Source organism: Bipolaris zeicola (assembly GCF_000523435.1).
Source record: "Bipolaris zeicola 26-R-13 unplaced genomic scaffold scaffold_180, whole genome shotgun sequence".
NCBI classification, from domain to species: domain Eukaryota; kingdom Fungi; phylum Ascomycota; class Dothideomycetes; order Pleosporales; family Pleosporaceae; genus Bipolaris; species Bipolaris zeicola.
In genome coordinates this window covers 36,687-53,882 of record NW_006912229.1, presented here as the reverse complement: position 1 = coordinate 53,882, position 17,196 = coordinate 36,687, and the positions used below count along the sequence as shown (strand labels likewise).

The 17,196-nt window shown below is 51.2% G+C and overlaps 6 protein-coding genes across 6 annotated transcripts; 4 read left to right on the top strand and 2 right to left on the bottom strand.

Moving 5' to 3' along the window:
* Positions 1-1,271: 1,271 nt before the first annotated feature.
* On the top strand, positions 1,272-3,779 carry COCCADRAFT_104900 (glycoside hydrolase family 67 protein; the record flags this gene model as incomplete). The annotated part of the gene is made up of 1 exon (XM_007717459.1): positions 1,272-3,779. The coding sequence occupies one exon, from the start codon at positions 1,272-1,274 to the stop codon at positions 3,777-3,779; it is 2,508 nt and encodes an 835-aa protein (XP_007715649.1).
* A 691-nt stretch (positions 3,780-4,470) lies between these two features.
* On the top strand, positions 4,471-6,342 carry COCCADRAFT_28979 (uncharacterized protein; the record flags this gene model as incomplete). The annotated part of the gene is made up of 3 exons (XM_007717444.1): positions 4,471-4,530; positions 4,587-4,936; positions 4,995-6,342. 3 exons carry the CDS (start codon positions 4,471-4,473, stop codon positions 6,340-6,342), a joined length of 1,758 nt encoding a protein of 585 aa, XP_007715634.1.
* Positions 6,343-7,118: 776 nt separating this feature from the next.
* Positions 7,119-8,733, top strand: COCCADRAFT_104913 (uncharacterized protein; the record flags this gene model as incomplete). The annotated part of the gene is made up of 2 exons (XM_007717458.1): positions 7,119-7,189; positions 7,245-8,733. 2 exons carry the CDS (start codon positions 7,119-7,121, stop codon positions 8,731-8,733), a joined length of 1,560 nt encoding a protein of 519 aa, XP_007715648.1.
* A 443-nt stretch (positions 8,734-9,176) lies between these two features.
* On the bottom strand, positions 9,177-10,805 carry COCCADRAFT_104880 (uncharacterized protein; the record flags this gene model as incomplete). Its single annotated transcript, XM_007717457.1, has 1 exon — positions 9,177-10,805. The coding sequence occupies one exon, from the start codon at positions 10,803-10,805 to the stop codon at positions 9,177-9,179; it is 1,629 nt and encodes a 542-aa protein (XP_007715647.1).
* A 2,080-nt stretch (positions 10,806-12,885) lies between these two features.
* COCCADRAFT_104891 (uncharacterized protein) lies at positions 12,886-14,426 on the top strand (the record flags this gene model as incomplete). The annotated part of the gene is made up of 3 exons (XM_007717456.1): positions 12,886-13,588; positions 13,657-13,940; positions 14,001-14,426. The coding sequence occupies 3 exons, from the start codon at positions 12,886-12,888 to the stop codon at positions 14,424-14,426; spliced, it is 1,413 nt and encodes a 470-aa protein (XP_007715646.1).
* Positions 14,427-14,636: 210 nt separating this feature from the next.
* Positions 14,637-17,183, bottom strand: COCCADRAFT_39661 (uncharacterized protein; the record flags this gene model as incomplete). Its single annotated transcript, XM_007717455.1, has 2 exons — positions 14,637-14,682; positions 14,746-17,183. The coding sequence occupies 2 exons, from the start codon at positions 17,181-17,183 to the stop codon at positions 14,637-14,639; spliced, it is 2,484 nt and encodes an 827-aa protein (XP_007715645.1).
* Positions 17,184-17,196: the final 13 nt, after the last annotated feature.

Below are 17,196 nucleotides of genomic sequence, written 5' to 3'. Positions count from 1 at the left end.
GATAATAGCTTTTATGTAGAGCTCTATAGCTTCAAGTTAGTAATAGTGTTAGTAGGGAAAATCCGGCGTTGGCCCGTCCGCGGCGTTGGCCCGTCCGGCACCTCTATGTCCCAGGCGGCCCATTGGATACTGCAGTTACTACTACATGATAAACATACAATCTCTTTAATTGAACCAGGTCCTCGGGTACTGCAATCTAATATAAACTAATTTGATGCTCCTAAAGGACGATAGAGGTAAGCACCATCCGGTTCTTGATGTTTTAGTCAGTTCACTGTATATTGCCGCCAGTGACTTCCACAAATAGAAGCCCCGGACATCGGAGTTTTGTATGAATCCACACAAATACAAAGTCAGTGTCCAAAATTGATGTATATCACGCTACAGATATAGCAGTCCACTACCCTAGTCTTGAACAAGGGATTTGTATACAAAGAACAGAATCGGCATGCTGTCTTCTTTCAAATCTATGGGTACACTAGCACGCGATATGGTTCTGATTACTATCCTGGATGAAGATATGAACTCTTGATTTGCCGTTTAGATTCGTTATCAATACATGCCGCTTACCAGTCAAGGTTCGGCGCTGGTTCGTGTGTTGAAAGGCCAGTCACGACATAGTCGCAGCACGTTTTTTTTCTCCTCAAAGAGAAATCGGACTATACAGGCGATAAAGCTCAAAGGATCGCTAGGATAAATGATGTGCTGCTCGCAGATCGTTGTAGTCTAAACAATATTCGAACTCGGTGGTTGTGTTGCGCCTTCCTCGAACTTACGGTGCCAGCACCTCTTTCCTCATCGTCCATGCCACCACCTTATTTTGCATCCAGTACTGTCATCATCACCTTTGTGCCGTCGACGAAATTTTCCACGACAACTGACATCTCGCAAGCCTTGAATGCACGCCTCTTGACGGTGAAATATGCGGTGTTTAATAGTTGCCACCTTGGTCATGAGACATTAGAAGACGCCGATCATTTATTTTCCCCGCGTTATTTCTCCACAATTCCTCCACTGAAGTGCAATTGACCCCTCCGCACACTTGACAAAGTCGGAAATAACCCCAACTTAGTGACCAGCTTTTAGCCTGAAATACGGCTCTTTCTATTCGATTTCAGATACTCGGCTGGAAATGTCGCGATAGATACTACCCTAATCGGACTACCGATGCACCCATGTTTATTGGATCTAAAGATTTTGGCAGAGTATAAAGTGCTTGCAATGAGGCGGTATGGATCTCCAAGGCTCCTTACGACACTTTGAACGCTGCCATGCGGTTGTTATTCGCAACTTTACTTTGGGCCGTCGGTGGAGCCCTCGCTGAGGACGGCTCCCAGGGCTGGCTACGATATGCTCGGATCCCAAATGGAGCATCCGCACAATCGGTACCATCGACAATCATCGCACTGAACAGCACACGAATCAGCCCTGTATATACAGCCGGTCAAGAACTTCAAAGAGGTGTACTAGGCACCACCAGCAAACAACTCAAAGTGAGCACGACCGCCAGCCAGGATCAGTCAGCCATCATCGTCGGAACTACCGAAGCTTACAGCAAGGCATACGGAAAAATTGGCGAATCTGAAGATTTGGAAGATGATGGATTTTACCTCAGTATAAGCCCGGGAAAAGTCATCATCGTCGGCCAGAACGAGCGTGGTGCTTTGTACGGCGCATTCGAATACCTCTCACAGCTTGCACAGAATAAAATTGCATTCGGATCCAAAGTGTACAACCCTCAAGCGCCGATTCGATGGGTTAACGAATGGGACAATCTTGATGGCAGTATTGAGCGGGGCTATGCTGGCCCATCAATCTTCTTCCGGAACGGTTATGTAGTCGACAACACTACTCGCATCGCTGAATACGCTCGACTACTGGCGTCCATTCGCGTAAACGGCGCCATTATCAACAACGTCAACGCAGATGCTGCTCTACTCAACGATCGCAACGTAGCCGGTCTCGGCAGAATTGCAGATGCTATGAGGCCATATGGAGTGCAGATTGGCATTTCACTCAATTTTGCATCTCCTCAGCAATCCCTGGGCACTTTCGACCCACTAGACCCCAGGGTTGATGCCTGGTGGACGAACATCACTAATCAGATCTATTCAAAGGTCCCAGACATGGCAGGTTACTTGGTCAAAGCGAACAGCGAGGGCCAGCCGGGACCCCTGACGTACAACCGCACTCTGACAGACGGAGCGAACATGTTTGCAAGGGCCTTGAAGCCTCATGGTGGAGTAGTCATGTTTCGCGCTTTTGTATACGACCACAATCTCAACCCGGCAAATTGGTACGCGGACCGGGCAAATGCACAACTCGAGTTCTTCCAACATCTCGACGGAAAGTTCGACGAGAATGTCGTCGTGCAGATCAAATTCGGTCCTATCGACTTCCAAGTCCGCGAGCCGCCATCCCCATTGTTTGCATCACTACGCCACACCAGCACAGCCATTGAGCTCCAGATCACACCCGAGTACCTGGGCCAAAACTGCCACCTGGTATATCTTGCACCGCAATGGAAGGAAATTTTAGACTTCGACATGAGGGCCGACAACACCGAATCAAGAGTCAAGGACATTGTCAATGGAAAGCGTTTCAAACGACCAATAGGTGGATATGCTGGCGTCTCTGGCGTCGGTTCCAACACGACATGGCTGGGAAGCCATCTTGCCATGTCGAATTTGTATGCCTTTGGACGGCTAGCCTGGGATGCGTCTAGTGGCTCGGAGACGATTCTCCAAGACTGGATTCGACTGACATTTGGGTTCGACCAAGACGTTCTCAACACCATCACGGACATGTCGATGAAGTCGTGGCCTGCATATGAGAACTACAGTGGCAACCTGGGTATTCAGACGCTGACGGACATTCTCTACACCCACTACGGGCCCAATCCAGCTTCTCAAGATGGCAACGGCTGGGGTCAATGGACGCGCGCTGACGGCTTGGGCATTGGCATGGACCGCACGGTACGAAATGGTACTAAGAATGCCGGACAGTACCCGCCCGAGATTGCACGGATATGGGAAAATATTGAGCTGACTCCGGATAATCTTTTGCTTTGGTTCCACCATGTGCCATATACACATCGGTTAAAGTCCAACAAGACGGTTATTCAGCACTTCTACGATGCGCATTATGAGGGAGCGCAGACGGCGCAGGAGTTTGTCCGCCAATGGGAGTCGCTGGAGGGTAAGATTGACAAAGAGCGATTTGAGCAAGTCCTGTTCAGACAGACGTATCAAGCTGGACATGCGCTCGTGTGGCGCGACGCCATCAACCAATTTTACTTCAACCTGTCGCGGATACCAGACGAGGCCAAGCGAGTGGGCAACCACCCGTACCGGATTGAGGCGGAGAGCATGACGCTGCAGAACTACAAGCCGATCGCAGTGAAGCCATTTGAGACGGCGTCTGGATTCAAAGGCATTGTAACGACGTCGAGTGGAGCGACTGGTGTAGCGAAGGCCAAGGTGGCATTCGCGAGCGGGAGGTACAATGTGGCAGTTAACTACTGGGACGTGATTGGTGGCAGGGCGAAGTATCAGCTCAGTCTGGGGAACCGGACCGTAGGATTGTGGGCAGGCGACCTGGAGGACAAGCTGGGCCACGAGCCATCTGCGTATCTCGATGGGCATTCAGCGACGAGGATCACGTTCCGGAACGTGTGGGTGGAGCGGGGAGAGGAAGTGCGCATCAGTGGACAGGCCAACGGAGCCGAGGCAGCGCCCGTCGACTATGTTTCCTTTTTGCCATCGGGGATTGTTGACTGAGAGGACGGCGGGGACAGGGAGCAGCAGGGAGCAGCAGGATAGATAATGGCAGATTAATGAATTTGGTCGCAATCGCACCGAGATCGCATACACGGGGGCCGTCGGGAGGCCTTGGCGTCATTTCCCCTGCAGGGATGCCCTGTGCGCTTCCCGTCGCGCTAATCCTTTTCTGGTGTCACATCCCCTTTTCTCTCGTCCGCCGACATGGCAGGGCAGCCCACGACAGTCGCCGCCGTTGGTGGTTTGGCGACGGCCCAAGGCTCACACGACATGCGGCCGTCGATGCCTGCGTGTTGCCTTAGTGACTGTCACTGTAACACTTACGCTGCGAGGAAAAAAAGCAACACCCCCCAGCTTGTGTGTGACGCCCACCCCGACCGCCCAGCGCCGCAACGTCTTTGATAAACACTGGGCTGAGGCGCTTCGCCGTAACACCTCTCTCCCCTCTCCTTTCCCCTCGCCCTCCAAGCCCACCTTAGGCCACCGAGTATCCGGCGGGCACGCAAAAGCCTGGGATCCGTGCCGTACGCCGTTGCTGCACAATGTGACAAGCCCTCCGCCTCGACCAAGTCTTCCCAACTCATAGCAGCGCCCGCTGCCACTCTTCCAAAAAAAGTCTCCCCGGCTGCACCAGCAATCCCTCGGTGCCCTGTCTACCGCACTTGCAGCCTCGCCACAGCACCACAAGTTGATGGCGCGCCCGAGTACGGTCGCCGCTCGATGCGCGGCGCTAGGGACATCGATCGGCCAGGTTAGAACTGCTTCGCATGTTCATCATCCCACCCTTTGCGCTAATATCCGATCCAGATCATCCCGGACATCAGCAGTTTTGCGCGCAAAGTCCGCGATGCTAGACATGACCTCAATGCCATCAACACCAATCTGATCATTATCAAAACAGGCCTAGGCATTGCCCAGGATGACTTTTCGACAAAGGCCGCTGGCCTGCCCCAATCTCTTGTTGACGCTGTAACACGCGTCATTGATTCTTGCGACGACACCAGTGATCGCCTCCAAAAGGCCTTTCTCAAACTCTCTTGCAGTGCAAACCCAAAGGATGACTGGCGGGACCTTCGAGACGGGCCTTTGGTTAACCTTCGTCACGATCTAGACGCCTCAAAAGTCATCCTAGAGCTGTCTCTGGACTATCTCGCCCTGTAAGTGCTGCCATTCCCTGTGCGAGTTCCCAATGCCAAGGTTGCTTACGACCCACAGATTCGGTCAGCAAGATACCCTGGACGCTCTGCTTCAGAGCTATGTCAGCGATCTGATTACGCACAGCGATGATCTCTTGAAGCGAACAGATACAGATGAGATTCATGTTAATCAAACAGCCCGGGAAACGCTATCAGCCCTACTTCAGGCTGTCCGCCTACTCCGGTCATGCATTACAGCGGTATCAAAAGAAAGCACCCCAACCACAACAACGCAGCCAGCAAAGAGATCAGTCATCCCGCGGCCAGATTCCCTAGAGCCCGTTCTGGGCGAAACGCCTCGAAGCGGAAGGAAGAGTCCCAGCGGTAGAAAGAGTCCGAGTGCCCAGAGTTCGTCTCATGCGAGTATGAATGACAGCGGTATCGGTACATGGCTCGCTAATGTCCCGTCGTTTGAAGATGCACAACCCCTCTCGTATTCTAACATTGAGCAATCGTCAGTGTTGCGTCTCGTAGTACCCTCTTTTCAAGAGCCCACTACCCCATCACGCGGTACTTTTTACACTGAAGACTGCGCCTCCTCCGCCCAAACCCTCGTGGCACCAGAATCTCGACTGAAGAAATCGTACAGCTGGTGTACCGACCTATCAGGAAAGGCAAGCACCCGGTTGCAGCTCGCATCAAGCTATGCATCCAGACATGCATCAAAATATGCGTCTATTGTTTCCGGCTCGGATGTATCAATTATCCATAAGAAGATCACCTCGGACCGGATAGCCGTTACAAAAGGCAAAAGAAAAGAGCTAGAGCCCCGCCAGAGGGAGGCCGTTGACCGCATCCTGGCAAACATACCTGCAGAAGCAACAGCTGCTGAAGTAGAAAGAGTCATTTGGGAAGGCGCGACCCCAATGGCACCGCATCCCGAATTTGGATTCTTCTTCATGAGAGCAGCGTACGAAATGTCCACGGAGATATTGCCTCTTCTAATGGAGTTTGGAGCAGATATCACTCGGAAAAATGTCGCACCAACGTCATACTATACCGCTGTGCATGCCGCCACATTAGGATGTCAACTCGACACAGTACGATACCTCGCTTCTCAGGGCCATTCACTCGACACGCCCGACTTTCACGGCGAAACTCCCCTTCACCTCGCCCTCCGGACGCCTGGAGCGTCGGCAATAGCAAAGTACTTGGTAGAAGCCGGTGTGGATGTCAACTCGGAATCAAGAGCTGGACAAACGCCGCTACAAGTGGCTCTCAAATCAGCTGGGCTGGAACCTCGAGACCGAAGCGTGTTGATTGCGCTACTCATTGCACATGGAGCCGAGGGTGAGGCAGAGGTTAAGAGAGTAATGGAATGCAGGAGGGGTAACGAAAAGGGGAAAAGCGTCCTCGGACTAACTTGACATTGAACAGGTGGTCCATGATTGGGTCTCACATAATTTTTCTTGTGTAATGTTCGTCATGCGACTGTGTCGCCCAAACTAAATAGCGTCCTAGCCGCATCTTACTTGGATGGGCTTCGCATTTTTTTATTGTACATTGGTTTTAGGCTAGTGAGGGGCAAACATGGACAGATACCCAATACCCTTTATTGCACTATCGCTGTTGGCATATTTACGGGACTCAGGAGCGATACCTGGACCAAGCCACGCCTGTATTTTAGAAGCGGCTATGGTAATGCTGGCGGCAATAGAATTGGCTTGGTACTCTGATTTTTAATCCTATTTTCTTCTAGACTGTATAGAAATTCAAACAAAAATTTCAGTGATTATGAGTAGTTTCCGCACTGGGTCCTACAAAAAAGAAAAAACGTAGTAAATTGGCAGTGGCACATCATTACTCGTAAGTATGCGCGATGGATGCGGGGCGCAATCAGCCATTGGTATGAAGTTGAATCAGATAAAGTGATACAATTCGATGGCGTATCATGAATCATGAGGAAAAATATTGCATTTGGAGTACCGTTGACAAATCCGCCTTGGACTTAACCCACATGGATGATACTGTGGGTATTAGTAACGTTCACGATACTGAAGGTGGGAAGGAGCTAATCGCTGACCCCGCTACTAACTAATCACGCTCCACTTGCCATCGGGCAACTCCGTTATCATTTGGACAGATATTTTGTCGCGAAGACTCATTGCTTTTTCTTCAAGTCTCAGCTCGACTTTTTAGGAATATGACCGACAAGGGAATAGATACGTACATGATGTGGGTGGAGGGCAAAGAGGTGGAAGGCGGAGCAGAGCAGTCAGTTAGCGAGGCACAGAGTGAAGACTAATCATAATCGCTAACTACATCACAGACTGCCAATTGAAGACCCAGCCACTGGCGAGATCTTTGCACACTGCCATGCGGCGTCTGTAGCCAATGTTGACGATGTTGTCAAGACTGCTCATCGAGTCTTCAAATCTGGAGTGTGGTCCAAAGCCCCGCGTCATGTCCGCGCAGACATTCTAGACCGCATCGCCACACTGCTGACGGAGAACCTCCCGCGATTGATTCAACTAGAAGTCCAGCAAACCGGGCGCGCTATCCGCGAAATGAACGCTCAAGTTCCCACCCTTACCAAGTGGTTCAGATACTATGCTGCCCTCATACGGACCGAGGAGCGCTCTGTGTTACCCACCGTTGGTAAACTCCACAATTGGATTGACAGAAAGCCTCTCGGGGTGGTTGCGCAAATTACGCCGTTTAACCATCCAATGCTGATTGCTGTCAAAAAGATAGCGCCTGCCCTGGCGGCTGGGAACTGTATCGTCTTGAAACCAAGCGAGCTGACTCCGCTCACAAGCGTTGAGTTGGGAAAGCTTATGAAGGAGGCCGGTTTGCCGGATGGTGTATTCAACGTGCTGCCTGGAGATGGCATCACAACAGGCAAAGCTCTAGTCCAGCACCCGTTGATCAAGAAGGTTGATGTGACAGGAGGCACGCCCGCAGGACGTGCCATTGGTGCCATCGCAGGAGGAAACCTTGCACACTATACTGCCGAACTCGGCGGCAAAGCACCTTTGATCATCTTTGAAAAGGCACATTTAGATTTGGCAGTCAACGGTGTAGCGTTTGCTAGCTTCATTGCCAGCGGCCAAACATGTGTAGCAGCAACCCGAATCATTGTCCAAAACAGCATTCTCGATGATGTCGTAGCCAAGCTCAAGACCAAGGCTCAAAGTATCGAGAAAAGAATGGGGTCACCGAAAAACGTCGAGTCGATGATGGGCCCACTCATCTCCAGGAAGCAGCTCGCTAACGTAGAGGCGCTCGTCAACGACGCAAAGCAAGCCGGAGCTACGGCCGTATTTGGCGGAGAGCGCATGAAGGGCGAGTCATCACTCGACGGCATTGACTTCTCCACCGGCTACTTCTATCCCCCTACCATCCTAACCAATGGCCAATCCACAAAAATCGTCGACACGCGTATATGGAAAGAAGAAGCTTTCGGTCCCGTGATCGTAGTCGTCGGCTTCGACACCGAAGACGAGGCCATCGAGCTCGCAAACGACAGCGAGTTTGGGCTCGGAGCTGCCATCTGGACACAGGACTTATCACAGGCCTTCCGCGTCTCGGAAAACATCGAGAGTGGCATCTGTTGGGTCAATACGCATCATCGTAATGACCCTAGTTCGCCCTGGGGCGGCATCAAGAGCTCCGGTGTGGGAAGTGAGAATGGGGTTGATGCGTATAATGCGTATACTACTTCTAAGAGCACGATTATCAATTACGCGACGGCGGAAGAGGGTCTGGCGATTGATGATTGGTTCAGAGAGGGTACGGGTGAGGTGAGGTATGGATAGTGCGGAGACAAGGATGACTTGTTCCGGGATTGATGCTTCCATGTTGTAAGCTACACGGTTAGATTTAGTACAGAAAGTGTAGTCTGGCTTTCAATCGCGAGTTCTTGAACCATATTGAACCGCGTATACTGACTTCTTAACTTCATCACTGAACGCAAAGTTCAGGTAACAACATTAGTGCTCATTTTTTTTTAAGTTAGCTGACATGAGAGTCGGGTTACTAACTTACCATTCTCAGATGAAAAGGAAGGTTGGGACGATATAAGCTGATAGTAATCCAAGATACTTACATATCGTCTAGTGGTACGATCACCAGCCTCGCATATCGTAAAAGCCTTGCGTTGCCATCCCACTTAAAAACTTGAACTTGCGTACCATTAGTACAACCCCTCCATCCCGACCCACACTCATCCATACCCTTTACATCTCCCCTCTCTCACCTCTCACCTCTCACTGACACTAAACCTCGCCCTCTGCCGTACAACCCCAACACGCACCTCATCCCGCCCATTCTCCAGCATCTCCGCAATCCCCCCCAACACCGCACTCGCCGCAGGACTAAGATGAAAAGGAAACCACTCATTCCTCACAACCTTCATCTCCACATCCCGCACCCCCTCCGCATCCACACCCACATCACCAACCCTCCACCTTCCCAAATGCATCAACTCGGCATCCCGCAGATGCCTCAGCAAAGAAGCAAGCGCCCGTGACTCCCCCTCAAGCACCGCATCGCCTTCCCCACTCTTGACTCGTAACTTAACACCGCATCCAACCCTATCCTCATCTTCTAGTTCACAATCGCAATCCCAAACCCCCGCACCCCCCGCCAACCACTGCACCTCTCTCCCCAACAGCTCAAACGCCGCAGACGTGACATACGTATCCGCCCCGCTCGGCCGTCTCCCTGGTTCCTGCAGCGTAAAGACGATACGCGATGTCGGGGCCGCAGGCAGCGGTGTTGAGATGAGAATCGGGACTTGCGATCGTGTGCCCTGCGAGGTTGTAAGGTGGGAGTAAGCGCGCGAATGGGACGTGCGGGTGGAAGCGAAGAGGGAGCGGCGGAGATGGCGTTTGAGGGTTTGGAGAGCGGAGGTGTGGGTTGTGCTGGTGGTGTGGTTGGAGGAGTGGATGCGGCGTTTTTTAAAAGGTGGTGAGGAGAAGTCACTAGGGTCTTGTGTGTGCTTTCGCTTTTGAGGTAGGAGGGTGGCGGGGGTGTTTGGGTGGGTTTGCTGGGGGATATGGGGAGGTGAGGTGTTGCTTGGGCGATATATGGTGTCTGAGATGTAAGGGAGAGGATCATCTTTGTCTGGTTGGCATGCGCTTCTTTCGTTTATCTCTGCATCATAGTTTGTTTCTGGCTGCGTGACTGTATCGAGACAGGTAGACACGTAAGTACCTGACTGTCCCCCCTTTCTGGCCCGGATATGTGCGAGTATTGCATCGATGATTTCATCCGCGGTGACACCTTTTTTCAGCAGTTGAGTGATGTCGTAGCCATCATCTTTCAGCAGCTTGAGCCGCACAATGTTGCTGGCTTTTTGCTTCCAGCTGAAGCGTGACCAATCTCTGTCTAGGCTGTGACTTTCCCGCTCAATTATCTTTTTGGCTTGCGTCTCCCAATCTGATGATTTCCTTGGCTGTTTGGAAGGGGTAGCGGTGTCACATGCCGTGAGAGGTGTGAGTGTGGAAGAATCACTAGACAGTGAGATGGTTTCTTCAGCCGGCGTAAGTGACTGCGTAGTGTTTGGGTCCAGAGTACTGTTGGTGGGGCCAGCGGTTCTGCCTCGTTGTTTCTTTTTCATGGCTGCTATCAAGTCTTTATCTGGCCGCTGATAGTTGGTGGTGATATTTGCTAGGGCCAGGGCGCGGTTCATCTCCTCTACGCTGAGGCAAGAGCGAGATGTCAATTTTGGTGTTGTTGTTGAAGCATTCCTCTTTACCCTTCCTGGATTCAATCTTCTAAATCGTTCTCCGTTTCCACATCTTATCCGTCTTTTCGGCATTGGGAGTATCTTTCGCAAGGGTAGCTTAGTCTTAGGCATGCTGTTTTGAAATATGTCAGAATTCATGTCTTCTTGAGTTGAGTTATCCTAAGAAACGTTAGGCTTGCTGCTGTGCTTTATCTTGCTATTGTTTCTGGCTTTTTGAGATTGTTACCGTGTTTACTCGGATGAGAGTTTTCTAGAAATGGCGAGATGGATGTTTTTTTTAATAATTACTGCGGTGATCAACTGATTACATGGCTGTTTGTGTTCTATAACTCACGGGGAAAGTGAGATCCTAGTCGCGTGACGTTGCTGCTGCCGGGTGACAGCGCCGTTTTCGAGATCCGAAACTACATTCACGACCGAAAATAGAGTGATGAATAGGGAGAGCAAAGCTATTCCTAGGGATATGTCTTCTGTATCACTCTGTATTGGCTGTGTACAGCAGGGTCGTATGTGATTTTAGTAGATGATATGTAAAAGTTACTGTATGCGGAAGTGTTCCTGCACAATGAGGGCCTGAAAAAATGTATATAATTAACTATTCTAAATAAACAAAAGGGGGTATTCTCAAAGGGACTGAGGAAAAGCTGTCGTACATACACCTCCGACTTCATTTTATCAGACTAAGACATAGGACAAATTCTAGTCAAGCTTTGCTCTGAGTATTGTTCCTCGTGGTGGTTTGCGTATTACAAGCATGGGTTGGCTGACTGCATTGCAAGATGGATGACAATGAAGGCAGCTATATGGATGAAAGTGGATAAAGAAATATCATCATAAGCAGCATTCCGATTACAGATAATACATTTTGACTTTTCAAGCCTTGGAGATGAATGTATAACCGTTTTCGTAATGCCATAAACGCTACTATCCCCCATTACAACGAAACGCAACGAAGGTCCAATTTGCACTCTCCTCCATATGTTGTCTATATTTCTGTGTGTTAGAAGGATACCCTCGTCCCATTTCCTTTTGTGTAGTCTTGCCCACAGCCGTATACCCATAAAGAAGGAACCCCATAGCCCACCGACTCGTTTTCTGAAACCCATGTATCAGTATAAACCGAAATGATTTGTCTTTTCAGATACCCACCATTCACCCGATCTACCCGACAAACGTGCTGTTCACGCCCGCAACTAACGTGCTGTTCCCACCCGCAACGGGATGTTCCACAGCCCTCGCTATATCCGGAGCCACGGACGAGACCCCGAACACACTGTGCACGTATCTTTTGTAGGACCTCTTACTATGATAGTGACAAAGGCGCCAATCCGCATGATTGCAGGGGATATTAATATCAGCGGCTGCACAGCCGAGACACAAGCATGCAAGAACGAAAAGGATGATGGAGGTCTTCATGATTGGAGGTAAAAATTGGTATAGAGTCAAGACTTTAGGAAGTTCGAGTGGGTATAGTTGGTAATGCAAAGATGGTTTGTGGGGTACTGGGACAAACAAGCGCCAGCCTTTGCGGGAAGAGCGAGAAATTTATGTGTGTGATGTTGGTCCCTGTTTGTTGGTAAAGCCAGGGAGCATTTACGAAATGGTGAACTCATGGTTACCAGCTCTCACATGTACAGTTTGGTTGGGCATGCGTATCTTATGTCAAAAGTAGCTGTATCTGTAGTGGATGAGGGGTAGATGCTGAGCTGTTTTGTCAAAGGGAGAGGGTTGTGCAATTGGAGCCGAACCCACTTGTGCACACTGAGTTGAAATGAAGCTCGCACTTAGTCTGGCAGCACCATGGTTGTTTTAGTGACAGCAATTTTCATGGCTCACGTGACACGGTCGTGGTGGTGTTGATGCAGCCTTATGCACCACACGCTCTCCATGTGCCGCGCCTTCCTTCACCTTCACACTCTCTATTCACTTACGTCATTATCGTTCCACAAACTCTCCCACGACATGTCTCATGGGACCACACCCCCACGCACATGCTTGTATGGTGTATTAGCACTTTCACTCTTTTGCTTGCTCCGCTCTTCTATCGAGTGCTATGTCGGTCCATGCTCCAGTCGCCCGTTTGGTGTCACCTGACAGCGCGCTTGCTGCATGGATACCTGGTTGAGACAATCACTCACAACAACAATTTATGACTCAAATTGATGGGAAATCATTACACTCCCATCAATCCTTGATCCAGGTTGCTGCGAATCCAGACATGGCGACACCGGGATATAACAGATATGCGTTGTTCGCCAGCGCGGACGACAATGCGGTTGCTACGCAAGCCACACCACCAGATCCAAGCAAGAATCCCTTCTTAAATCAAGTCGCGGACGACTCGATACCATGGGAGAAGGTAAAGAAACGTGGTGCTCCAGTGACGGCATCAGTCAGCCGGCCAGTGACTGTCACCAAACACCGGACCAAAGCCGCATCTATACAACAACTTCTCAACAATGGACAGAGTAATAATGCCCCTATATGTACTCCCGAGGAAAAGCCACATGATCCACACGAAAACTGGTGTGGCGTCTGCTCTCTCAAACTCCCAAACAAAACAGCATTACAGAACCACATCAAACAGTCGCCAAACCACCAGAATTACTGCAACCTATGCAAGCGCGTATTCAAAGACAGAAACGGCCTGAAGAATCATGTCGACAACTCGTTCGGTCACGAGACGTACTGCAACCTGTGTCTTTCGGCGTTCAAGGACCAGTGGGGTCTCAAGAATCATTTCGAGAACAACTACAGTGTCGGACACGAATTTGTCTGTCTGACATGCCTTACAGGATTTAAGACGAGTGCAGAGTTGGACCGCCATCTGCAGACGGCCGAGAAGCATACGTGGTGCCAGACGTGCCGGCGCCGCTTTCGTAACCAGGATGAGCGCGATGAGCATTGGGGGAACACTCTCAGTAAGTTAACGCACTGCTTTGAATATACGGAGTGACTCTTGGGAATCATCTTACTGACATGTCAACAGAACACAAGCATTGTCTGCAACCCGGCTGTGACTTTGACTGTCCAGATCAAGCCTCCCTCACCGAGCATCTGAGACGCGACCACTTCCAATGCCAAGGATGCAAACGCATCCTGCCGAGCCTGACCAAACTCAACCAGCACTACGAGACCTGCCTCTTCGCATTATCCTGTCCACAATGCGGCGACAAGTGCTCGGGAAAAGCCCAGTTGGAACTTCACATGACGCACTGTTTTCGATGTGAAGAGTGTGACTTCTACACGTCCCACAAGGGAAACTTTGACATTGTAAGCAACAGCTGTGCATCAACTGCTCGTGTAAGGAATGCAACACTAACATCACGGAAGCACATGACGAAGCACAGCTCCGCCGACCTGGCATGCTGGGGCTGCGACGCCCCCATGCGAAAATACTCGAGCCTAATCAACCACCTCGAGTCCGGCAATTGCCCAAAGCTAGGTGAAGCCACGCCTCTGATGCGTTGTCTGGGCATGTGGTGGTACTCACCGCTCTACATGGATCTTGATTTGCACGCGCATATTCGGACTGGTCGCGTGGACATTCACAAGGTGTGCGAGTGGATGAGCGAGGGCGCATTGCATCCTTTTCTTTGCCGCGACAAGGAGTGCGGCAAGACGTTTAGTCAACTCAGTTCGCTGTTGTTGCATTGTGAGAGCACGGCTTGTGGGTGGGGTATTGATCGGCTAAACATGCCTGGCCTCGAGAAGGAGTTTAAACAATGGTGTTTGAGGAGGGATAGTGGCGCTTGCTAGCTGTAGGTCTCGCAGCTTACCAGTGTTCGATGCTTTCTATAAGGGGATCATGGTATGAGGCATGGATTTGTTCTTTCAGCCTACAAGGAAGATGTACCTGTGAGACACCACACTCAGGTCAGAGCTAGTCTGCGTTATTCGTCTCATTGAGAAATGCTTCCATTAGAGGCCGAGTAATCTATTAAAGCTCAACCACGGATTGTGACTATATCAAGGATTCGCCAGCGCTAAACATGCATCAACCGCAAGACCAACCCTAATCATAGTAAGAATTCATCTCGTTCTTTCGAGAATTCGGATTATGAGAGTTTGAACTTACCTTCCTTCCTTCTGCCGCACAACATCATCAATAACATCCTTGTCCAATTGCGGAAACATATTTGTCAAAGTCTCAACAACAACTTGGTGCTCCCGCCGCTGAATCCGACGTATCTCTTCTGCCTCTGCAGACGCACGTTTCGCCGCTGCCTCTTCGGCCGAGGCCTTCTCCCTGTGCCGATTCTCGTCGTGATTGTGTTCATGTTCAGGAGCCTCTGCCCTTGAACGCGTAGGCAACTGCTGCTGCTGCTGCTTTGACGGTGTGGTTTGCCCAGATGACTGGTGTGTATCGGTGTCGGAGAAGATGCGCCCGATCGTGCTGAGTGGACGTTGTATAGTACGCAGCAAGCCTGCTACGGCTGCATTCTCTTCCTCGGGCTGTTCAGCCTCGGACTGATTGTTTTTAACGCTCGTCGAACGGCGTGGTCCTGCAGTTTCAGCCTCCATCGAATTCCTCTGAGTGAGTTCGGGCCGCAAAGGTGTCGTCTTTTCTTGTATGTGGTGGTAGTGTGGCGAGGGCATGCGCTTGTGGGTAGGGGCATTAGGGTGTAACTGGGTAGAAGCAGATGATGGCTCGGCTTCTGCAGCAACATGACGCTCAGCGATGGCCGATACAGCTGCTTCGACATTTTTCTCAAACTCTTCGTCGCTGACTGTTAGTGAAGTCTTGTCTAAACCTTCAATAAACTGTACGGCGCCCATTAACGACGAGATGTAGTAGCCTGCCTCGCCACCGAGCTTCTCCTGGTTGCGGAACCGGAGGATGTATTGTACGTTTGAGACAAGATGCTCTGGGTTGGCCTGCAGCACAGTGTAGATAAGCAGCGGTATAAATGCATCGGCAGACTGATCTGAATTTGATGTCCGTAAAAAGCCAAAGATAACTTTGCAGCAGTTCAGAATGCAGATGATTTTATCTCTTGGCGCCCGGTAGCTTTTAATTTTGAGTAGCTCTTGTTGGGCCAGGTTTAGGAATTTCTTCCCCTTTTCGCCAATTGGTTTGATGTCCAAATGCTCTTCTTTGACCCACTTGTAGATGCGAACTTTCTGTGCAAGGATCTCATCGCGTTCCACGTCTTCTTGGTGCTGACCTCTCCTGCCAGGTCTTGCCGGGTCATGTCTTCTTCCGCCTTTACGCGGCGATATTGGCTCTGCTGGTGGAATTGCGGGCGAAAACGTCTGGGTATATAGCCTGTTCATGACTAGCTTCTCCATACCCTCTCTTGCGTTATCAAACTCAGCGTCTGATACGGTTCGCCACACTTCGCACTGAGCCATCTTCTTTGCTATGAACTCAAGAAAGTCACCAATGATCTTGACCTGCTCGTGCACCATCCATTGCTTCTTGCCAAATTCGAGAAGGAAAGACCGTAGGAACTTGGCTACTGGGTCTGCTGTTCGGTGACGCAGTTGCTCAAGGAATCGGTGGAAGTCAAATGGTAGATCGGGCTCTGGCTCCGGGGCCGGTTGCACGGGCTTGTACTTGGAAGCATGTGCGCTAGGAGATGATGGTTCTTGAAAAGATGTGTTGGTACCAACGCGGTATAAGGATGAGGTTCGCGGGGGTGGAGACTGTATGGGCGCTCCAGAAGCGGCATCTTCCGTCATGGGTATAGGAAGGGGCTTGTCGGGAGGAACGAGGCTCGAGCGGCGTGGAGGAAAGGCTGAAGACGGCGATTCGAGAAGGGGATTGGCAATCTCAAGTCGTGGTGACATGATCTCATCCTCCCCCGGCGCTGCATTGCCCTGGAACTGGTCCATGATGCTCTGGATCTCTGGCTGAGAGTTATCGGCAGCGTCCCCGGTGCTGTCGTTTGCTGTACCATATTCGTCAGCGGCAGCATCTTCCGAGTTGCCCCCACTTGAGCGTGCTTGCGACATGGGGGATGCAGCCCGGCTGGGCACGTTACTCGTCGAAAGATATCTATCGTCCTTGGGAGGCGGGGGCGGGGGCGAGGGCGAGCGTATGGGGGCCTTTCCTGCAGCCTTCTCGGTTCGCTCGCTGGGTGGAGGTGTTGAGCGGCCAGCGGTGGGCAAGTCGTGTGAGGTGGTCGCAGGCTCGTCGACGTGGTGGGCAGAGGATGGCTGTGCGGCTTCGAGCGCCTTTTCCTGTGCTTGGTGCGAACCTGCCGCTATTGGCTCTGGCTCGGTGTCTGTGGATACAGCGTGTTTATTATCCTGCGCGTCTACCGTGTCCACCTTGGCCTCGTTGCTGGCCACTGACCCCTCGTCCAGAGCACCAGCAGGCTGCCCCGCCTCGCTCGTCGTGGTTGCGCTGTCATGGTCGTGCTTGGGCCGAGAGACGTGGCCTTGGGAGAGGGGCTCCTGTTGTGCTTCGGTGGCTACATGGTGCGGATCCTCGACCTTGTCTAGCTGGTCGTTGGTGGTGATGATGTCGTGGGTTGCATCGAGTTGCGGAGTTGGGTTCGGGAGAGACATAGACCGACTGCGG